We start from the raw sequence: 24499 nt of genomic DNA, 5'->3' as shown, positions 1-24499 counted from the left end.
TTTAAAGTGAACCACAAGCTTCTGAAAGCCTCTGTGCTTGAAAGGAGACCTATGTCCCTGACACCTCCTCTTTGTAAGGCAGGGCCAATGAATCCTTGTGTGGGTGCTTCGAGCCCTGTTGAATGATGATTAGCCACCTAATGATGAAATGATAAATAGTACCAGCGTGTGTCAGGCATGTACTAGAGATAAATTGTCCCCATTAAAGTGCTGAGATGTGTTGCTGGGTTGGCCAAAGCGGCCAATAAAAAAGAGTGATATATACAAATATCACTCTCAAGTTCATTATGTACTTTCTCTGTGTCTACTAGGAAAGATCATCAAATATTGTCATGTTTGTAATGTATGTTCGAATGGATTGTGTCCTCCAATGTATTCCACATCTTTGACATATAATGTGCACAGCTCTGCTGCTTTGGAATTCTTTCGGCAGAGGGCGTCTTGCGGTGATGGCGTTGGGTCAATGTCCCTCGAAGGCCTCTGTCAAGGGTGACATCATTGGATATAAGTATCACACATGGCGCCTGTAGCCTCAGTTCAGTTTTTTCGCAAATGTGTTTGCTTTGAGAAATCGGCGCGCCTCTTGTTATCTACTTCGATAATGTCTTCTTCTTCTACCCCGCTGAACCCCGCAGTCTGGCTTCAAAAAATGCAGGGACTGTAAGTCCAAGATGTCCATCACTGACCAGCACCATATCTGCTTGTGGTGTCTGGGCGAGAGCCATGACACGGACTACTGCTCGAAGTGCCAGTTGTTGACTGCCAAGATCTTGCGGGAGCATAAGGGGAAATTGCAGGTAGGTCGGGTATCCAAACCCCGTAAATCCATACAGACTACTGGTCTTTCCACTGACGACTCGAGTGGTGACTCTCCCCATCGGAGGGAGTCCAGGGGATCTCGGTGCCGGAGTGGGTCCCGTCACTCATCCTCCTCGTCGAGGCACTACTGGAAGCAGCGTTACTGTTTGCCTTCCCAGTCCTTCTCAGATAATGGCTTAGTGAGGAAAGTGGCTTGTCCCACTAAATCCTCTACTCTGGAGGAATGGGAGGCATTCAGTGAGAAAATGCGGGAGATTTTTCAATCTCAGGGCACTGTTCCGTCTGCGACTTCGGTTGAAGCTGGCAGGGAGTGGTCTCAGTCCCCCTCCCGCACTTCCTCGGGCCCAGGCAGACGGCATGATAAACATTGGGCAACCATCGAGGTCCCATTCGGACAAGGCTCCGGTAGATCGCCAGAGATTTGCCAGATCCAGGTCGTGGCCTTCGTCCCTGACGAAACCGCTGAAGTCTGGGAAGGTGTCGAGGAAGGTATCATGGCCACAGGTCCCTTAACACAAAAAACACACCATCTAGTGATGGGGCAATGAGTCACTTGACTCATGTCCCTTTGGGACCTATAAACACAGGGGCCCTGGCTGGACTCAGTCCTGGTGCCTTTGGCACCAGGCTCATATAGAGATGTGAGCAGGAACACTTGATTTCAGTGCAGGAGTGCTTTTATTTTACAAGAACTTTCCAGGAGCTGAAAGCCTTTGAGAACATCCTCATGTGCTGACTCATCGGGTGTGGCAGGTTATGGCAGGCAGGCTGAACCTGGTGGGCATGGCTTCAGAAGCTCAGTTATATAAGCTGCTCCATCCTTTAGGCCGGTACTTCACGTTAATGTGCACTCGCGTGCAATGTGACGCTCACCGCCGCTTAGACCAGTTTACTTACTTTTGAAACCAGGCGTTCTCCTGCATACTCACCTACAGGAAACTGGTGCTTCATCGCTTCATCTGCAGACTCATCTCCTGACCTCCAGTGATCTTGAGCCCGACGCCGCAGCACCGCACTCCACATCCACAAACTCAGACCCTGTGAAGAAGAAGGAAGACAAGGTTAGAACATCCGTCCTAGGGCCGTGCTGCATTTGAACCCTGCGCGCCCCATAGTTAACAACTTACCAGCTACTGTACCGCTGCAGCTTCATTCCTCATTCCCCCCGCCCGTCGCCTCGAGCTCCGCAGCTTCTGCCGGCCTGGCAACATCACCTGCAAGATAAGAAAGCAAAAGAGCAAACCTCAAAAGTGGAACGGACAGCAATACAAGACAACAAACTTTATAATACAACAAAAACAGACAAGGAAAGACAAAGGCAAACAGGAACACTTACCTGAAGTACAGTGGCTTAGTCGCAGCAGGACTGGACTACCACATGCAAGGGACCAGTGAAGGAACTCGGTCCAGATCATACAAGCGCCCCTGCCAGAAGCAGCAGGACGGAGTGCTTGCCAAAACTAATCAACAGGTGAGCTTTCCAGGGACAGTGCATCCCATAGGTACCACGGTTTGGGAGAAGGGGTCTGGAAGGGGATCAGGTGCACAGGCTGGCATACTCACACTCCCTATTCTCCATGCAGGAGCAGTCCCAAGCAGCAGCACCTATTACCACCAGTCACCACATAAGCGCAGAGGGCGAAGTCGGACCCGAGAGACCTCACCCCCGGGAGGGCTGTAACCGTGTCCCAATGCCCCCGCAGAGACCAGGTGAGCATAAGCGAAGGCATCTACACCATTGACGCCGTGTCCATCGAGTGCGGATGTCTGAGCTGTGCCTTCGGTCAGGCCCTCGGAGCCTTCTGCATCCTTGACGACGTGGACGCCAAAGCCATCGGGGCCCTCAATGCCATTGGGGCCTATAGGCCAAAATTTGCCATTGGAGGCCCCTGTGGCTGAAGATCCTCCGAGAAAGGCTCTGTCTTAGACTGTGAGGCCTATTCTTGAATCCAGGTCTGCTCCTGTACCTAGGAAAGAGTTTTTTCATTCTCTACAGAACATATATGAGGATGAGGAGAGGTCTGATGTGGAGTTGGAGCCTTTTGATATTCCTGGTGAAACACCTGAAGCTCCTGACATTGCCTTTTCTGAGGACAGTTAGATGGAAGATCTGCGTCAGTCTTTACATGATGCCAGTGGCCCTGACACATCTCCTGAAATGGAGTTTGGTAGGCCAGAGCCTGGGGCTCATGCTGAATCCTCCTACAGGAGGTTAATGTCGAGAGTCACAGAGTACCTATGGTGGTCCGGCCCTCCAGTTGAATTCGATCAGGATGACCTGACTGACATTTTAGGTCAGGGTCTGTCCACTGACCCAGTGTTGCCTTTTCTCATGGCATTACAGAAAAGGGTGGCTGCTACTTGGAAAACCCCAGAGTCTCTTCCGGCGGTGAACAAGTCGTTGACTAAGAAATACTGCCCGTCCAGTAGTGATCGCAGGTACCTATCCACACACCCCACTCCTGAGAGTTTGCTGGTTCAGGCAGCCATGGCCACCTCAAGACAGGCGGCGTACCCTACCATCCCTCCTGATAGGGATGACAATCGCTTCGATGGATGGGCACGCAAGGTATTTCCGGCTGGGAGTATGGCGCTGAAATTGGCCAACTCCACCTTAGCAAATTTTTCGCACACTCTGTGGAATTGTCTCTCTGGCAGCTGAGCATATTCCCGAGGGAGAAGAAAGGGATGGGTTTCTTGCTATTGTGCAGGATGGCAAGGATGCCATGTATGAATCCCTTCAGTCTGGGTTGGACAAGGCTGATCGTGTCAGCCGGTCCATGGCTGCGAGCAACGTGATGCGCAGGTTTGCATAGTTGCCGAAGTCGGGGTTTTCACCGGATGTGCAGGCCCGTCTTCTCAACATGCCCTTTGACGGTTCTCATTTGTTTGGTGGCAAGGCTGACGAGAGCCTTGAGAGGTTGCAGACCTCCAAAGCAGCTCCTAGTGGACAGCAGTGGAAGGGTGGTTCCTTTCGTTACTACTCCTCTTTTGGTAGAGCGAGAGGTGCAGCCAGTCAAAGGGGCCACCGTAAAGTTCCTTGTGGTGGACGGGGAAGAGGTGCCAAAACCGCTCAGGCAGCTGCCTCTTTGCCTTCAGGCGCTGCCGCAGCCGCTCCAAAACAGCTATGAGGCCAGGTCTCATTGTTTGCCGGTTGGAGGTAGACTGTCTCAGCATCTCCAAGAGTGGCAAGCCATTACTTCAGATGCGTGGGTTCTGGAAATAATAGCCCATGGCTACGGCCTACCCTTCCTAAATCGGCCTCACGACAATCCACCGGGGAAGCTCTCTTTGAAGATTCCGGATCCGCTCCTTGTGCAGGAAATCTTGACCCTGCTGGAGAAAGGTTCCCATGGCGGAGAGGAACAAGGACTGGTATTCCCCATATTTTTTTATTCCCAAGAAAGATGGAGGACTGAGACCCATCTTGGACTTACGTTGCTTGAACAAGTTCCTCAGGAAGGACAAGTTCAAGATGGTCACTCTTTCTCAGGTTCTTCAGGCCCTTCGACTTCAGGATTGGTTTGTGTCACTAGACATACAGGATGCTTATTTTCATGTGCCGATCCATCCACTCTTTTTTAAGAACAACCATAGGTGATTAGAGCTAGATAGGGCAAGTTTTCTCTTTCTTTACCCGAACCTTAGATAAGCGGATCACCAGCGCTACCTAGGGATAGAAATACCTAAGGTTTAGTTAGTATGTTGGAGGGCAAGATATAATTAGATTACATGTTCAGTAGAAATGTGTAAACAAGTTTTGAATTATAAACCTGTGATATTTGTTGTGTGACACATGTACGAGGGGAATCTACAGGTAGCTCCCCCACCAAGTCCAATACGTGTGTTGTAAGCGTTAATCCCTGTCAGAGGCGTTGCTGGGGGGGGCTAAGGGAGCTATAGCCCCTGATCTTGTGGTTGTAGCCCTGGATAGAATCTCAGGAGCTACAACCAAAAGGCTAGCCAGCCCCCAGTCCTGACAGTTCCGACATTAGCCTAGCCTCAGGTCTTTTCCAGACCTAGCAACACCCCTGCTCCCTGTATACTTTCCATGGTCGAGATATTGCCTTTGGTAAAGCAGTGCTTTATTCTGCCATCTGATTGGAGGTGGGAGAAGAATTCAGATATACCCAATCATTGATACTGCTTTGGGAGTTTGTCAAAGATGTGTAATAGGTTGGAGGACATAGTCCATTCGAGAATAATTTACTTACCAACTGGGAATGTTCTTACGACTGGATGTTCCTCCAACATATTCCTCATTGCCCTCCCAGCCTGCCCCTCTGAAGAATTTCTTATGCTATTGCAGCTTGCGTTCCCAGAAGGCTATGTGCAGTCCAACAGGCATTGTGTGCGGTTATATCACACGTTGTGGAGGGAAAAAACATGAACTGAGGCTACGGCCTCCTTGCATGCTACTTATAACATCCGATGATGTCATCCTCGACGGAGGCCTTCGAGGGACATTGACCCGACGCCATCGACGTAGGACACCCTCTGCCGAAAAATTTCCAAAGCAGCACATCTGTGGACATTACATGTCAAAGATGTGGAATACGTTGGAGGAACATCCAGTCGAAAGAATGTTACCAGTTGGTAAGTAACTTTTATTTTGTTTATAGTTTCTCCTATATTGATTTGTCCAAAAATCTTTTTATTTGTATTTGTGCAGGGTATCTATAAAGTGGAGCCATGGATGACGATTCAGATGATGACAGTAGTAATGGGGATGACGACAACGGTAAATTAACAAAATGTTTCAAATGTAAAGCCTGGTTATCAACATATACATTTGTATGCCTCAGTTCTGACAGTCTTAAAACATTAGCAAGCAGCGCTATTACCTTCTCCGGCATCTGATAAACCATGCCATGTTTTCAGACACTTGTGTGTTAAACAAATAATTAATAAAGAAAAAGTATAGCATATGTCTGGGTCACTCCGTAAGCACAAACACAGATTCCCAAAAGCGAAAACATAGGGCAATGCTTTTGGAGAAATGTGGAAATAATAGAGCAGAAGTGAGCACACAGAGGTAAACTCAGCCTCTTAAATGACAGCTGCTGCTAGAGTCCGTTATACCCACAAACAGAAAAAGTATTTCTATTAATAATGATTACTCACAGGTTATGAATTGTACATTTGAGAATTCATCAGTATATTGCATAACAAGAAGTGTAAAACCATGTGTACATTATTGCTATTACAATCTGTTTAGTAATAATAAAAATGGAAGTCGTTTGATATGCTTTTCCACAGATTTAAACAACATCATCTGTGCATCCTTCTGTTTTGCCTTCTGTAGCCGACAATGCCCTCGGGTATCTAGACAACTAACCTATTGGGGTTTAAGATAAATCAGTCACTAACATTCTTCAAAGAATAAACATGTCCATAAAAGCACAATTCATAATCTAAAATTAACGCTCTTCTAATGTAAAATGAATGTTTGAAGGAAATGCATTTTACAACAAACAAGGAAATATCTAGGAAAATAAGACAAAACCATTAATGCAGCAAGAACATTGCACAGGTCACATGGGTTCCGAGCTTTATATGTCTAATTAAAATGCTGCCTTAGGATTATGCCTTAGACCCCATATCATGCATAGTAAGTATACGTTTGCTGATCTTCAAACAAAAAAAACATAACTTTTCATTAAAGGAACTATAGTCTTCTGTCGGATTTGCTTTTGCGCTTTGCAAAATTGTAAAACATAAATAGGAGTCTTGAAATCTCCTTGTCAAATATGCAAGTACATTCATCCATGCATTTACCTGACCATGTCCCTATGTCTTTTTTAAAGGGGTGTAAATGATAAAAAACAATTTTAGTAAGTGACAGGTCTTGCAACACCTCATGTGTCCATGTTAAATACTCTCTGAACAGAGTAATCGAAAGTCCATGATCATTGTTATAGGTTTTATTCAGTTCTGGTGTTTCTATAAACATCCTCTTAATAATGCGCTTTATATTCTTTTGGATTGAAGTTGGGTTTTAAACCCAATGATCCAATTAATACAATATAGATCTTCTGTGATTCTTACTAGCCATCGGATTCGATTCACATATTAAAATCATATTTTCAAATCTATTGTGTACATTTTGTAGAATCATTAGCTCCGAGAGCCTTCAAGAAGAAATGTTCAGTGATTTGCAATATTGTGAGATACTCATATCCTGTATTACCACTGCATAAGGCTACTATAGCTAGGAAAACAGATATTGTTTTACAAATCCTACACCTCCATTTAGCTGAGACATGCCACTGCTCTGTTTCAGCAGGTGGTCCATTCTAATGAGTAGTTTAGTAAAACGCTAACCTAGATAGTCACAACTATCAAATACATTGCAGGGCTCGACATTAGGATTAGATAAGCAGGAGCTACAAGCAGCTCCTATCCAGTAGTAACCGGTCACCAGGAGCTACCACTGGGGAACGAGGAGCAAGTACGTAGTTACACCGTTCAAATGGATTGTGTCCTCCAACGTATTCCACATCTTTGACATGTAATGTCCACAGCTGTGCACTTCGGAAACTTTTTCAGCAGAGGGCGTCCTGCGGGGATGACGTCGGGTTGATGTCCCTCGAAGGCCTCCGTTGAGGGATGTCGAGGGCGACGTCACCGGATGTTATAAATAGGACGCGTGGCGCCCGTAGCCTCAGTTCCATTTTTTCCGTGAATGTGTTGCTTCGTGAAACTCAGCGCGCCTCGTGTGTTTTCATCGTTGAGATTTCTTTTTCTTCGACCCCTCCGACTCCGGGGTCTAGCTTTAAGACCTGCCGGGACTGCAAGTCGAAAATGTCGATCACCGACCCACATCGCATTTGTTTGTGGTGCCTGGGCGAGTCGCACGACACCGACGACTTTTCGAAATGCCAGTCGTTGACTGCCAAGGTCATGCGGAAGCGGAAGGGGAAGCTCCAGGTAGGTAGGGGCTCTAAGCCTAGTAAGGCCCGAAAATCTAAATCATCCAAGGGGGTTTCCACCGACGACTCGCGGGGCGACTCTACATGTCGGGAGGAGGCCCGGGGATCTTGGTCCCGGAGTGATTCCCGCCATTCTTCTTCCTCGTCTCGGCACTCTAGGAAGCGCTGTCACCGGTCGCCTTCCCTGTCCTCCTCAGAGGATGGTGCCTCAAGGAGGGTAGCATGCCCGACAAAGTCCTCGACTCCAGAGGAATAGGCTGCTTTTAAGGAGCATATGTTAGCGATATTTCAATCGCAGGGCACGGGTCCGATCGTGCCTTCTAATGAAGCCGGCCAGGATCGGTCTCGTACCGTGGCTCACACACCTACGGGATCGGGTCCACGGCCTTAGAGGTCCGGTTCGGACAAGGATTCGAAAGATCGCAAGAGACTTGCTTCTAGGTCTCGGTCCTCGTCCCAAGCGAGACCGCAGCAACCTACTAAGGACTCGATACCGGCATCGACTCAACCGTCGTATCAGCCCACCGCACCGTCGGCACCAGTGTCGACGTCAAGGTCTTCGGTGCTCACGACACCGAGGTTGTCGACGCTCTCGACGTTGAAGCCTTTGGCGCCCTCGACGCCTTTGGGTATTTTTATGCCCACAATCCGCCATTGAAGTACCCGGACATCGTGGATCCTCCTAGGAAGGCTACTATGAAGTCTGTGAGGTCAGTTGTGGACTCCAGGCCCTCTTCTGTCCCCAGGGTTTCAACGCCCTCTGGACAACATTTATGAAGAGGATAAACGTCTGATTTTTAGGACCCTGGTGAACTTGATGTGGCTCCAGTTTTTTCTCGGTACAGTCAATTGGAGGAGTTGAGGCAAACCCTTCATGACGCCAGTGGGTTCGACACTACTCCCGAAATGGAATTTGGTAGTCCTGAGCCTGGGGCTCATGCTGAGTCTTCATACAAGAGGCTCATGGCTAGGGTCTCAGAATATCTGGGCTGGTCCAGTCCTCCTGAAGACTTTGTACAGGATGCTCTAACAGACATCTTAGATAAAGGTCCATCTTCTGACACTGTGTTACCGTTTCATCTAACCTTAAAGAAAAGTGTGGCGGCTGCTTGGAATCTCTTCCAGCTGTTAATAAATCTTTGACAAAGAAGTATTGCTCTTCCGTTGGCAACCCCAGCTATTTATCCACTCACCCCACTCCCAAGAGTTTGGTGGTTCAGGCTGCTATGGCCACCCCAAGGCAGGCAGCATACCCTACCATCCCTCCTGATATGGACGACAAGCGCTTCGACGGTTGGGCACGGAAGGTATTTTCTGCTGGGAGCATGGCCTTGACATCAGCCAACTCCACTTGTGCCTTGGCAAGGTTTTCTCACACTCTGTGGAACTGTGTTTCTTTAGCGGCTGAGCATATTCCAGAGGTGGAAGAAAAGGATGGGTTCCTTGCTCGCATGCAAGATGGCAAGGATGCCATTTGCAAATCCCTTCAGTCGGGTTTGGATACGGCCGACAGTGTTAGCCGCTCCATGGCTGCGAGCACCGTTATCCGCAGATTTGCGTGCTTGCGGAAGTCAGATTTTTCTCCAGATGTGCAGGCCCGTCTTCTGAACATGCCCTTTGATGGCGCATATTTGTTTGGCAGCAAGACTGACGAGAGCCTTGAGAGGTTGCAGACCTCAAAAGCTGCGGCTAAATCTTTAAGCGCAGCTGTGCGTCAACCTCTGCCTTTTCGTCCTAGGGGACAGCAATGGAGGGGAGGTTATTTTCATTACTACTCCTCCTTTGGTAGAACGAGAGGGGCCGCCAGTCAAAGGGGCCAGCGAAAAAGTACCTGTGGTGGTCGGGGAAATCGTGGTGCCAAAGCCGCTCAGGTAGCTGCCTCTTTGCCTTTGGGCACTGCCGCAGCCACTTCCAAACAGTCATGAGGCCATGACCCATGGTTCGCTGGTTGGGGGCAGACTGTCTCAGCATCTCAAAGAATGGCGAGCCATTACTTCAGATGCGTGGGTTCTGGATACCATAGCCCAAGGCTACTGCCTTCCCTTCCTTCAGCGGCCTCACGACAATCCACCGGGGAAACTCTCTTTGAAGCTTCCGGATCCGCTCCTTGTGCAGGAAATCTTAATCCTGCTGGAGAAAGGTGCTATAGAACTGGTGCCTGTAGCGGAGAGGAACAAGGGATGGTATTCCCCTTATTTATTGATTCCAAAGAAAGACGGGGGATTGAGACCCATCATGGACTTGCGTTGGTTGAACAAGCTTCTCAGGAAGGACAAGTTCAAGATGGTTACTCTTTCTCAAGTCCTCCAGGCCCTTCAACTTCAGGATTGGTTGGTGTCTCTGGACCTACAGGATGCTTACTTTCATGTGCCGATTCATCCCAAGCACAGAAAGTACCCGAGATTTGCGGCTGGTGACTCGCTCTTTCAGTTTCGGGTCCTACCGTTCGGATTGACCTCCGCCCAAGGGTCTTCACCAAGCTAATGGTGGTGGTGGCAGCATAACTCAGGAGAGGGAGGATTCAAGTCTACCCCTACCTGGACGACTGGCTGATCCTGGCGCACTCTCCCGAGCAAGCATTGGATCATCTCGGTCTCACCTGTCGCACCCTCCACAGGCTGGGCTTCTCCCTGAATTTCAAGAAGTCACATCTAACACCTTCCTAACAGCTCCAGTACATCGGGGCTGTGTTAGACACGTCCTTGTGGAAGTGCTTGCCACCCAAGGTGAGGGCTCATCACATTGTGCCGATGGTGGACAAGTTTCAACATACCCAGAGTCTCCCGGCTTTCGAATTCTTAAGGTTACTCGGCCTCATGGCATCCTGCATTTATCTGGTGCCAGCGGCCTGGCTGTGGTGAGATTCCTTCAATGGGTCCTCAAGATACAGTGGTCGCAGTTCTCCGACAAGATGTCGGATCCCATTCAGATTTCACTCTCGGTCTCCAAGGATCTTCTGTGGTGGGCTAACGAAGGGAATCTGATGAGGGGGGGAACCGTTTTGGCAACCATGGCCAGAGTTGACTGTAGTGACAGACGCTTCCCTCACAGGACGGGGTGCTCATGCCAACGACTTGACTGCCAGTGGTCATTGGTCTCCGTCAGAGTCCAGACTCCACATGAATCTGTTAGAGCTGAGGGCCATCAGGCTAGCCCTGAAGGCTTTTCTGCTCTCTGTACGGGGGAAGAGTGTACTAATCATGATGGACAACACAGTGGCCATGCATTACCTCAACAAAAAAAGGGGGGGTAGGTCACTCCCGTTGTGCAGAGAGGCAATGCAGCTCTGGTTCTCGTCCATCCAGCAGGAAATTTTGATCTTGGCAGTTCATCTGGCCGGAAACAAAAATGCAGCGGCGGACGCTCTGAGCAGGCAGAGCACGATCTCTCACAAGTGGGAGTTGGCTCAGGAAGTCCTTCAGGAGATCTGTGCCCTTTGGGGAAGCCCACAAGTATATCTCTTCACCACCAGTGTCAACCGGAAGTGCAAGAGATTCTGCTCAAAGGAATTTCCTCCAAGAGGAGCCTTAGGAAATGCGTTCGTAGTGGATTGGTCATTCCCACTGCTGTAGGCGTTTCCTCCAGTCCCTGTCATTCCTCAAGTGTTGCAGAGTTTACGGAGGTTTGGTTCTGCTCAAAGGAATTTCCTCCAAGAGGAGCCTTAGGAGACGTGTTCGTAGTGGATTGGTCATTCCCACTGCTGTAGCCGTTTCCACCAGTGCCCTTCATTTCTCAAGTGTTGCGCAGGTTACGGAGGTTTGGTTCCCACATGATCCTCATTGCTCCAGATTGGGCCAGGAGAGCCTTGTACCCGGACCTTCTAGAAATGTCCATCTACCGTCCACAACGTCTTCACTACTGAGAGGATCTGCTCTTGTGCGTGGGGAGTCAGGTTCTCCATCCAGAGGTCAAGACTCTCAACCTTCACGCATGGTATCTGAAAGGTTGAGGTATAAGGATTGGGACCTCCCGGATGATGTGATGGAGGTGTTGCTTTCGGCCAGGCGACCTGCAACAAAATCCCTGAACCATTGCTGTTGGTGTAAGTTCTGACGGAGGCCTTCGAGGGACATCGACCCGATGTCATTGACGCAGGACGCCCTCTGCTGAAAAAGTTTCCGAAGTGCACAGCTGTGGACATTACATATTAAAGATGTGGAATACGTTGGAGGAACATCCACTCGAAAGAACGTTACCAGTTGGTAAGTACCTTGTTCATCTAACTTACACATAAAATCCAAACACATAATTGTATGCATTATTTATGACCCCTTATGCTTTAAACATCATAACATCATAAAGATGTGCCCTAATGTTTATTTAAAGATTGTCCCAAATGCACAGAGATAAATTCACATAGTTGTGTTTAATCAGAATCAGTTAGCCTGAGGAGACAGAAAAGGCTCCTGGTAACTGTTGGGTTCAAGCTAACCAGGCTCTTCTAAGCAATAAGGAGGAGAAAACTCCCTCGCATCCCATTGTGCAGTGTTAACAGCAAGAAAGTATCTATGCTGACAGGCCGCTGAGCGCTCATTCCTCTGCAGTCATGTCAAAACGTAAATCCTCACACTTTGTTTTCTTTCCCTATGCCTACAACACCTAGCCTCATGGATAGATGCTAATAGCAATATTTACCACAACTCTAGGGTGATAATGCTTCCTATGAGCCTGTAGCCCTCCTTATGTGAAAACAAGGGGGGGTTCTGTGAGTTTCTCTACTACCGGGCTATATCCCAGGTTAGAGTCTCAACCAGAGTCTTAAGCTCACCACTCTTTCACAGAAGAGAAATTTCCACTACATAGCAGTCTTTTTCCTGCCCAAGGGCAGCCCACCACCGAAATGCCTGGCAATTCTCTTCTGAACAAGAGTACCAACAAAGACCCCAGATATGTGTTTCGGCCTGGTTGGTCCTAGTCAGTGAGGTGGAGCTGTGCCTCTCTAAGAACAGTGAGCAAGGGTTCCACATCTGGATTACCCTTGTAACTTAGGGTGAATACCCAAAGCTACTTAATATGCAAAAACAAGGGGGGGTCTGTGAGTTGCTCTACTACCAGCCTCTATCCCGTGTTAGAGTCTCAACCAGGTGTAACATCACTTCTTTTGAACCCTCTCCTTTCCAATCTTTCTAGCCCTGAATGCAATGTAGAAGTAAGGTAGGCAGAATCAGAGAAAATGTTTATTACTTGGCCCTCCCACATGTTCAGCGCCTCAATCAAGGCCACCAGTTCTGCTGCCTGTGCAGAGTAGTGGTCTGGTAGTCACATCTGTGAATACACTGTCGACTCCTCCCCTTTGTGTACCCCATGTCTGTGCCCTACCACTGCAGAACGTGAATGTCTCTGTCATGTTGTCTGATCAATACTGGAGCTTTCGTCAATGAAAATCATGTTGCCCCTTTCAATCACCTCTTCCTTACCCAGGGTGTTGCATTTGCGCCTGTCTATGCACGCTATGCAGTCATGTATGTAATCCCCCTCTCTATTTTTTCTGCAATGAACGCTGCTGGATTTATAGTCCTGTCAGTATTACCTCATACCCTGAAGATCTCTGAGTTGTCAATGTTGATTTCGTTTTTTTCAGTATTGCAAAAAATGCATGCTCCACATATAAATTTACGCAGCACCCCATAGCTATTGTGGATGCCTTCTCAATTGCAAATGCAGTATCAGCAAGTGCTTGCTCACATGGGAAATGTTGCTGCATCACTGCATCTATGGATCGGCTGTAATATGCAATGGTTTGTGTACCTGTCCCTTTTTCTGTCAGCATAGCCGTCATTACTTTTTCATCTGAGTGGGACAACAAGTGAAACTTCTCTTTGTAATTCGGTATAGCCAGTATTGGTGCATGTGCTTACTCATGTTTTAATTCATCAAAGCTCTCGCCCATTTCAGTTGTCCATTTTATGTTTGTTTTGTGTTTCTGAGCTTCTTTTAATGCTTGCAGCACTGGCCTGGTGTAAGTGGAGTGATCAAAAACCCATTCCCTGCAGTAGTTGCATAGGCCCAAGAACTGTTGCAACTCTTTCGCTTTTTTTGTTCATGGAGTTTTGTAAATGGCCTCTACTCTTTCTGGTGTTATTTTTCTCCCATCTCCTGACACAATCTGACCCAGGTACACCACTTCTGTTTGACAGCACTGCAATTTCTCTTTGTCCACTTTGTAAGCTTTGTCAAATAGCTAGTGACAATATTTTCTATGATAACCCTGTTATCACATCAATGCAATCAGAACCGAAAGGATACAAAAACTTTAATAACGCTGAAAGATACGAATTCGGAAAAACAATCACAACAGAAAAATCGTCACAAGCAGCACTTTAATGCTCAGTGCATATATAGCACAAGGAGCAAACTAATTACAACCTTAAAACCCCTCATGAAGAACCATTAAAAATCAATGGGGAACACATGTTGAGGGAATGTATACAAAGGCACAATCCAATAGGAGTTTGGAATTAGCAGCATTTCACCAAAAGGCAGCGGATTTACAAATGAGATGAAACATTGATTGAATGAACAAATTAAATTTATGCAATTTGCATCAAATGTTACACTGACTGAGAGAACTACAACATTGTGTAAAATCAAAAACTGCAAATATAAAAAAATTGGAGCGCACAACTAAGGATACCTGAACACTGTCTTACATAAGCTTTTTATTACCTTTTCCAAATCTTCCTGCAAATATGTTGTATTCTTTTTTTGTTTGTTGTCTGAGTCATCTGGGAAACTGCCCTTCCTTTTGTCTGTACTGGACAAGGTATGCTCAATTCAAACACTTTCTCTCCTACCTCATTGTCTTTTGTTACAAAAAACTTTGTGTCACTTACTCCTTTTAATGTAAGTATGGGCTCAATAAATAATATTGAATGCCATTCCATGTTGTCTTCATCAGTGGCAACCACATTATGATAATTTCCTTCCGTACCACTAATTCCTCTAGGCACACAGTGTGTGTGTGCCGGAACTAACAGAGGAGGGGACACCATGGCCTGAACAGAAATGTGTTGGACAGTCGAAACACCCTTCCTCCAATTCCTCGTATCAATCCAAACATGTGTACCCCATACAAAAACACCTCCATGTGTGTGTGGGTAATCCCTCTCATCGTGCTGTGTGCGTAGTATACCTGAATCAAGACTGCCACTCTGGCTGGATACAATCTGGGTTTGGAGCACACCATCCCTTTCTCTGAAAATTAGATTGTGGCATTCAGTTTGCTGAGTAAGCCCCTTCCCAGAATGTTGATGGGAGTATCATTTGAATACAAAAATGGTGCTACAATGTTCTGTGTCCCTATTGTCAAGGGTGTTAAGACGGATTTCTGAACTCTGTCCTGGTGGCGCAGAAGTTCAGAAGGCCAACCTAATTACTTGGAACAGGGTAACCTCTGGACAAGCCAGACCAATCAAGGTAGCGATCGCGGCGGTCAAGACTAGGTCTCAAGAGGGGTGAGGGTGACTGAAAGCCCGCAATGAGCACACAAAGCAAGAGCGCGTACAAACTACTCCAAACAGTTGTTTATATCAAAAATAGATACACATTTATTATAAGGCCTTGAAACTAATAACCACAGTAAAAGCAGCAATATACAACGATATTAAACCAACACATACACTATCCACCCAATATATATACAGAATACACAGTTTCACAGCATTAGCAGCACGAAATATGTTATCCACCTGCAGGGGAAGGAAAACAGGCAGTGCGAACCAATGCGTGTGATATGTCCGCTTTCTGAGGCCCCTAACTAGATGGTAGTCCAATCCCTACGAAGAGTGGAGCCTAGCGCTCAAAAGTACCTGCACACGCCGGTGCCAATGGGCAGAAGGTGAAGCTCTTCGGAGGACGTTGGACAGCTCTGTAGGGTGCCCTAATGAAGGAGGACACGGTCCGCGACTCTAGCGCAGCCTCCACTGTGAGGCAGAAGCAGGGCGCGAGTACGGACAAGGGGAGCTGTATTTACAGCGGGGAAAAGCAAGGGGCACTGCAGGAGGGCGACCAGATCCTAGCTAATCTACTCACCGGTCCCCGAAGCAAGCAGGCCCGAGCTTCTCCTCGATAGATGCAGCTTCTGGCAGGTTCTGAAGAGCAGGGAACGTCTCGTCGTCGTGAAGAGTAAAAAGACGTCCCGATCGAAGAATCCTGCACAGTTTTGTCGCCACGGCAGGGCAACGGAACGGCCGGGTGTATTCAAGCCAAACGAGCACCGTTCACCTCTAGCTTAGGGTTGCTAAGCAAACGAAGCGTGTGAGTGTGCCCCGGACTCAGAATACCACCCAACCTGTCGGCGATTACAGAGCAGGACTCCTTAGTAAGCTGGTCAGTCAACTGGATGGCCCAGAGACACTTCCGAAGGCTTACGGCAGGAGTTGATGAAGGTGCCGGGAATAGCTGGTCCTGCTATTCCAATAGGTCGAAGCGCCAGTACAGGCCTTCTTGTTCGATCTTAGGTGGAAAGGGCTTCACCGGACGACAGCAATGAGGAGCAGAAGTTCTTCAGGGGGTCACCAGCGATTCCTCGGTCCAGCCTCGTGTTCGCAGGATACTTGGCTCCTGTATCCCTGGGTTCGTAAGAACTCAGGAGATCGACATGGTAGTGGTGTTTCCAGCTCCCTCTTATCCACGGTTCCCTTCGCGCCAAAACGGAGGGGAGCCAATGGGAGATCCGCTCATCAACACACATACCATACGTGGACCAATCACGGACCACAGTGGTCCCAGGCATTCACACCACCCTAGACTCTCTGGCACCCAGGATGTGTATTGGGACCAGACAGCCCAGCCCACATCCTGGGGGCACTCAAACGACATGTAGAAGCCCGCGAAAGCAACCGTGTTTCGCGGGAAACTACATGCCCAAATAAGGAAGGCCCCGGGTCGCCTGACCTGGGGGAAGGTAAAGGGAGCAAGACGGACAGTGGACGAGACAAAGGAGCCTCGTGGTCCGGCCATTTTGGGTAGCCGGGCCACCCTTTTGTGTTCGCGGCAAAAAGGTGCTCAGAACGGCAAAAGGAGCTCAAAATAAACCAAATGATCGCTGCCACCAGCCCAGTCCCTGAATGACTTGCACCGATCCAAAAACCATCCTACAAGAGTGTCTAGGGTCTGTAGAAGGCTAGAGACCCAAGAGAGCTGTAACTTAGCTTACAGTGCCCTCTTGTGTCGTGTTGCACTAAAATGGCGACACGATAAAAGAAACTACGGGAAACAGCGTTCCCCGGTACTGACTGTCTTAAGGGCATGTCAGTTTCCCCGTAAGAAAGGAGCGAAAGCCCAGAGGAGTACGGCAGAAGGCTGCACTTCTCTGGCAAAGTCAAGAAAACAGGTTGAAAACAATAGCAAAAAGTTTAGGGGTTGCCACATGGAAGGAAAGTTCCCTACAATAACGAAATCTTTCCTAACACTCGCCCCTCCCAGACTATGGACAGGGGGAACTAATCCACCCCTGGATGAGTCTCTTGTTCAGGTCGGTAAAACATTCTGGACAACCCATCAGCATTGCTATGTTGGACACCTGGCCTATGCTCAATAGTGAAGTCGAAGCCTTGTAGACTTATGGACCACCTAAGCAACTTTGGATTCTCCCCCTTCATGTTCATTAGCCACTTTAACGGCTTATGGTCAGTCTGCACAGTGAAGTGGGTCCCATAGAGGTAGGGCCGCAGCTTCTTTAGGGCCCACACAACAGAGAAACATTCTTTCTCTACCGTGGACCATCTGAGCTCTCTGTCCTTAAGCTGGCGACTAATAAAACCGATAGGGTGTTCCTTACCCTTCTCATCTACTTGTGATAGTACAGCTCCTATCCCAGTGTCAGAGGCATCCGTCTGCACGATAAAAGGTCTTTGATAATCAGGGGCCCTGAGCACAGGGGCCTGGCACAAGGAGTCTTTCAAGCCATTGAAGGCCTTCTCACACTCGTCAGTCCAAGTTACCTTCTTGGGTTTCTTCGGAGTTGTGAGGGCAGTCAGAGGAGCAGCTATGGTGCCATAGTCTGCCACAAAATTGCGGTAATAACCTGTGAGTCCTAAGAAGGCTCTCACTTGGGTTTGTGTAGTGGGGGTAGGCCAGTCTTGTACTGCTTGTACTTTACTGGGGAGAGGCTGTATCCTTCCTCCACCTACTTCATGCCCAAGGTAAACCACTGAGCCTTGTCCAATCTGGCATTTACTCGCCTTTATGGTCAAGTGGGCTTTCTGAAGAGCCTGGAGCACAATCCCGAGGTGTTTCACATGGTCTTCCCAGGTGGCACTGAAAACTGCTATATCGTCTAGATATGCAAGACAGAATTCGTCCAACCCATTCAACACATGATTCACAAGCCTCTGGAAAGTGGCAGGTGCATTCTTCAATCCGAACGGCATTACCCGGAATTGGTAAAGCCCGTCGGGAGTTGAAAATGCTGTCTTCTCCTTGGCATGTTCTGCTAAAGCTATTTGCCAATAGCCCGCAGTCAGGTCAAACGTGCTGAGGTACTTGGAGGCACCCAAGGTATCCACCAGCTCGTCAGTTCGAGGCAAGGGGTGAGCGTCTGTCTTGGTGACAGCATTCAGAGCCCTGTAATCCACGCAGAACCTCAATTCAGAAGTGCCTGCCTTTGGAACCAATACCACAGGACTGGACCAAGGACTACTAGAGGGTTCAATCACCCCAAGGTCTAACATCTTGTTGACCTCGGTCTTAATATAAGACCGTACTTTATCCGACATCCTGTATCCCCTACTTTTGGTAGGTACACTGTCTCCTGTGTCAATGTTATGTTTGCACCAAGGTGTCAAACCAGGCGACTGTGAAAACAGGGGGGAAAACTGCCTAAGCAAACTTTTCACCTCAGCCTGCTGATCAGAAGTCAGGTGAGGGGCCACTCGGACACCCTCAACGGAGCTGTCTGAAGGACCGCTTTGGAACAGGTCGGGAAGAGGTTCTGACTCCTCTTCCTCAACGTCTGACGCCAGTAGCAGTGCTGCGATTTCGACTCTTGGGACGAAAGCCTTCAGCCTATTTACGTGGAACACTTTTGGAGCCTGTCCAGGCCTTCCAAGGTCCACTAAATAGTTCACCTCACCCAGGGGCTCCACCACTGTGTAAGGGCCTGACCATTTGTCCTGTAAAGCGCGAGGCCTTATAGGGTTCATGATCAGGACTTGCTGACCAGGGGTAAAGTGAATTAAGGAAGCTTTCTGGTCGTACCAATGTTTCACCAGCGCTTGTCCTGCCTTCAACTTTTCACTAGCCAAGCCCATCAGGAGTACCATCCGTTTTCTGAGCCCTAACACATAGTCAACTACATTGGTAGTAACAGGGGGAGTGGGCATCTCCCATCCCTCTTTGACGATGGCTAAGGGTCCCCGTACGGGATGACCGAACAGAAGTTCGAAGGGGCTGAAGCCAACACCCTCCTGTGGTACCTCTCTGTAGGCAAACAGCAAGCATGGTAAAAGAAGATCCCATTTTCTTCTCTGGGGCTCCTCCAGAGCCCCAATCATGCTCTTTAGCGTTCTGTTGAAACGCTCCACCAGACCATTGGTCTGGGGGTGGTATGCAGAAGAGAACTTGTAGGTGACCCCACATTCTTTCCACATAGCCTGCATATACTTCGACATAAAGTTGCTGCCACGATCTGACACAACTTCTTTAGGGAAGCCAACCCTAGTAAATATGCCGAGTAAAGCTTTTGCAACTGACTTGGCAGTTACAGTCTTTAATGGGATGGCCTCAGGATACCTGGTTGCATGGTCGACCAGCACCAGGATAAACCTATTGCCTGAGGATGTTTGCGGGTCAAGGGGACCAACGATGTCGATCCCTACCCTTTCAAATGGTACCCCCACAACTGGGAGCGGTACCAACGGAGCTTGGATTGTCGCGCCAACCTTACCAGACAACTGGCAGGAGGCACAACTCCTGCAGTGACTTTCTACTTGCACCCCCATCTTGGGCCAGTAGAAGTGCATAGATAACCTTTGCTTGGTCCTCTTCATTCCAAGGTGACCAGCAAGGGGAACTTCATGCGCCAACTGCAGGAGGAAGGGTCTAACAGCAAGGGGAACCACCAACCTCCTATGGTCTCCTTCTGTAGACTCTGTGGGCTCACTGTACAGGAGTCCACCTTCCCAATAAATCCGATGCTTCCCAGGAGGTTCACCCTCAAGCTGGGAGCAGGCCTGTCTCCTTAGGCCTTCCAGAGATGGGCACTCACGTTGGCCCTTACTGAAGTCGTCCCTATCAGGACCTCCTTCAACTAACAAGTCTTTTAGTTCAGGATGGTCGTTGGGGTCGAACACTTCAGGCATCGCCACCTCCTCGTCAGGCTCGGGCGATTGACCAACTCCCTCCACCGCAGTGGTAGGCGAGCTCGGGGGAATATTCTCTTTCCCCCGTCGGGACTTGTTGACTCCTTTCGCCTTGGGTTTCCCCTTCGGCTGGGGCGGCGTATTGGACTTGGCCAATGCTGCCCGTGCTTGAGACCGTGTGTAGGGTCTTTCGGCAGTGTCTCCTACGAGCCCTAGAGCTCTGAGATCATTGCCCAACAAGACCTTTCCCGGGACGTTTCTCTGAATGCTCACTGGAATCCTAACTGCTGTACCATTTAAAGTTAGATTAACAGGGATCACGGGAAACATACGGAGGGGGCCGTCAGCCAACTTAGTGGGCATCAGAGTAGCTCTGGCAACTTCCTCTGAGTCTACCAAGGTAGAATCCACTACAGTTCGACTGCACCCACTATCCCTAAGAGCTGGAGTATCCACTCCATTGATCAGCACACTGTCTTTAAAGTAGTGCTTGGTATTATCCGGAATCCTAGCATACGCCTCTGCGACTTTAGGCTCCCAGGAACCCAGGGACACTAAAACTACCTCAGCCTCTATTCCGCTGGGAAATGAGTCTGAGGAGAAGGATGCTCCTGTAATCTCTTCTTCCTCGTAGGAGGAGAAGGCCAGATTAGCGGAGTGGACCCCCAAAGGTCTAACCTTACAACGGGGATCCCCCTTCACATGGTCAGTTGCTCCACAAGAAAAACAAGCCCCATTGGGTCTGTTTACGTAGGGAGGCTTATTATAACCAGAGTTCTGTTTCGGAGGCGAACCTCCACTACCCTGTGAGTTCTCGTATGGCTTACCCTTATTTTTCTTTTTGTGGCCCTTATGGGAAGAAGATTTAGCAGATTCCCCACCCTCCACATCTTTGGACTTTTTCCCTTCCTCCTGCTTACCAGGATGAGTTTTGTCCTTATGGGACACTCGATGTGACACCCATAAGTCTGCTGCAATGGCCAGCTTCTTAGGATCTATCTCCTTCGAATCGGCCAAATGCTGCTTAAGCTCCGGGGAAGAAGAAGCAAAAATGTGTTCCAGCATGACCAGATTGATCATGCCTTCGAAGGTAGAAACCTTATAACCTTCAACCCAGCCAGTTAAGTTTTTCAGGGACTCAGCTACATACGACACCCAAGTACCACCTTCCTTTTTCTTATACTCTCTAAACCTTTTCAAATATTGGGTCGGAGTCTTCCCAAACTTTAAAATGAGAGTCTGCTTCAACATTGCAAAATCAGCGCGCTCAGCCTTCGACATTTCCATAATGGCACTGCAACCAGAATGGGGCAGTCTGCTGAGTAACCATGCAATCTTATCCGCATTATCAACCTCTTGAACCTCGCATGCATACTCAAACGCATTTAACCAGTCCATAATGTCATTTCGTTCCTCATACACACTGAGCAGATCTTTTGGAAACCGTGGATGAGAGGAAGCCCCAGAACCATGTCCAGGACCCTTGGACCCATTTGCGAACTGAAGCTTGGCCAGTTCCAACTGGTGATCCCTGTCTTTTTGTTTTTCTGCCTGGTCGATTTTCAGTTTGGCTATGCTGAATTCAAGCTCCTGCTGCCTAAACCGCAGCTCTTGCTTCTTGAATTCAAGCATAGCCTCCCCATCAACACTGGCAGAGGAAACGTTAGACATTACATCCTCCCTGTCCTCGTGGTCGTGATGGATCAGTGCAGCGGCAGAACCGTCGGTTCTGCCAGTGAGAGCAGCCCCACCACCTTCTGCACTGTCCTCGGAAGTTATAGCGTCAAGCTGCGCTTCTTGCCACGCCACGATTCTCTGGATCATTTCCAATTTAGTGCCTTGAGAGGAAACCCCTCTCTCCGCACACATCTTCTTCAATGTTTCAGATTTCGAAGCATTTAAGGTTAATAAAGTATTCGTTTCCATACTGTTGATAGGACTATGGCCTTTTTAACGTTATATTCAATACTTTACTGCGTGTCCTGGTTGGAATAACCTGAAAACGCCTTAGCTCGTGCGCAACACTGGATACCTTCAGTCGTATCCCACCGCTGTACACCAATTTGTTAAGACGGATTTCTGAACTCTGTCCTGGTGGCGCAGAAGTTCAGAAGGCCAACCTAATTACTTGGAACAGGGTAACCTCTGGACAAGCCAGACCAATCAAGGTAGCGATCGCGGCGGTCAAGACTAGGTCTCAAGAGGGGTGAGGGTGACTGAAAGCCCGCAATGAGCACACAAAGCAAGAGCGCGTACAAACTACTCCAAACAGTTGTTTATATCAAAAATAGATACACATTTATTATAAGGCCTTGAAACTAATAACCACAGTAAAAGCAGCAATGTACAACGATATTAAACCAACACATACACTATCCACCCAATATATATACAGAATACACAGTTTCACAGCATTAGCAGCACGAAATATGTTATCCACCTGCAGGGGAAGGAAAACAGGCAGTGCGAACCAATGCGTGTGATATGTCCGCTTTCTGAGGCCCCTAACTAGATGGTAGTCCAATCCCTACGAAGAGTGGAGCCTAGCGCTCAAAAGTACCTGCACACGCCGGTGCCAATGGGCAGAAGGTGAAGCTCTTCGGAGGACGTTGGACAGCTCTGTAGGGTGCCCTAATGAAGGAGGACACGGTCCGCGACTCTAGCGCAGCCTCCACTGTGAGGCAGAAGCAGGGCGCGAGTACGGACAAGGGGAGCTGTATTTACAGCGGGGAAAAGCAAGGGGCACTGCAGGAGGGCGACCAGATCCTAGCTAATCTACTCACCGGTCCCCGAAGCAAGCAGGCCCGAGCTTCTCCTCGATAGATGCAGCTTCTGGCAGGTTCTGAAGAGCAGGGAACGTCTCGTCGTCGTGAAGAGTAAAAAGACGTCCCGATCGAAGAATCCTGCACAGTTTTGTCGCCACGGCAGGGCAACGGAACGGCCGGGTGTATTCAAGCCAAACGAGCACCGTTCACCTCTAGCTTAGGGTTGCTAAGCAAACGAAGCGTGTGAGTGTGCCCCGGACTCAGAATACCACCCAACCTGTCGGCGATTACAGAGCAGGACTCCTTAGTAAGCTGGTCAGTCAACTGGATGGCCCAGAGACACTTCCGAAGGCTTACGGCAGGAGTTGATGAAGGTGCCGGGAATAGCTGGTCCTGCTATTCCAATAGGTCGAAGCGCCAGTACAGGCCTTCTTGTTCGATCTTAGGTGGAAAGGGCTTCACCGGACGACAGCAATGAGGAGCAGAAGTTCTTCAGGGGGTCACCAGCGATTCCTCGGTCCAGCCTCGTGTTCGCAGGATACTTGGCTCCTGTATCCCTGGGTTCGTAAGAACTCAGGAGATCGACATGGTAGTGGTGTTTCCAGCTCCCTCTTATCCACGGTTCCCTTCGCGCCAAAACGGAGGGGAGCCAATGGGAGATCCGCTCATCAACACACATACCATACGTGGACCAATCACGGACCACAGTGGTCCCAGGCATTCACACCACCCTAGACTCTCTGGCACCCAGGATGTGTATTGGGACCAGACAGCCCAGCCCACATCCTGGGGGCACTCAAACGACATGTAGAAGCCCGCGAAAGCAACCGTGTTTCGCGGGAAACTACATGCCCAAATAAGGAAGGCCCCGGGTCGCCTGACCTGGGGGAAGGTAAAGGGAGCAAGACGGACAGTGGACGAGACAAAGGAGCCTCGTGGTCCGGCCATTTTGGGTAGCCGGGCCACCCTTTTGTGTTCGCGGCAAAAAGGTGCTCAGAACGGCAAAAGGAGCTCAAAATAAACCAAATGATCGCTGCCACCAGCCCAGTCCCTGAATGACTTGCACCGATCCAAAAACCATCCTACAAGAGTGTCTAGGGTCTGTAGAAGGCTAGAGACCCAAGAGAGCTGTAACTTAGCTTACAGTGCCCTCTTGTGTCGTGTTGCACTAAAATGGCGACACGATAAAAGAAACTACGGGAAACAGCGTTCCCCGGTACTGACTGTCTTAAGGGCATGTCAGTTTCCCCGTAAGAAAGGAGCGAAAGCCCAGAGGAGTACGGCAGAAGGCTGCACTTCTCTGGCAAAGTCAAGAAAACAGGTTGAAAACAATAGCAAAAAGTTTAGGGGTTGCCACATGGAAGGAAAGTTCCCTACAATAACGAAATCTTTCCTAACAAAGGGTAAGGCTTTTTTCAGAGGAACTTTCAAAATTGTCCCCGAAAAGCCTTGTGTGTCCAATGTTTTGTTAGATAATAGATATATTTCTGTTAGATAATGGATATTCTTCTTCCTTTATGCATGATCTGGTTACTCCAGTATCTATAAGAAAGGAAAATCCCCTCTGTCCTATCTGAACTGCTACTTGCGGTTCCTCCTCAGGGTACTCAGTTAATGCTAGAACAGGACACACTTGACTCCCTGTAGGAACCCCCATTGGGAAACTATATTGGTGGATGAT

The 24499-nt window shown here is 48.7% G+C and overlaps 1 protein-coding gene across 1 annotated transcript in view; it reads left to right on the top strand.

Annotated features, from left to right (window-relative positions):
- Positions 1–24499, top strand: part of LOC138493214 (phospholipid scramblase 1-like) — a 562563-nt gene that overhangs the window by 105063 nt on the left and 433001 nt on the right. Inside the window, exon 2 of the mRNA XM_069620366.1 lies at positions 5492–5560. Within this exon, the coding sequence (XP_069476467.1) occupies positions 5512–5560 (49 nt within the window). The 5' untranslated portion in view covers positions 5492–5511. The remainder of the gene's footprint in view (positions 1–5491; positions 5561–24499) is intronic.

The sequence above is a fragment of the Ambystoma mexicanum genome, chromosome 10, assembly GCF_040938575.1.
Source record: "Ambystoma mexicanum isolate Mex_15411 chromosome 10, UKY_AmexF1_1, whole genome shotgun sequence".
Lineage (NCBI taxonomy): Eukaryota > Metazoa > Chordata > Amphibia > Caudata > Ambystomatidae > Ambystoma > Ambystoma mexicanum.
Note: the sequence above shows the minus strand (reverse complement) of the source record. Positions and strands in the feature narration are given on the sequence as shown.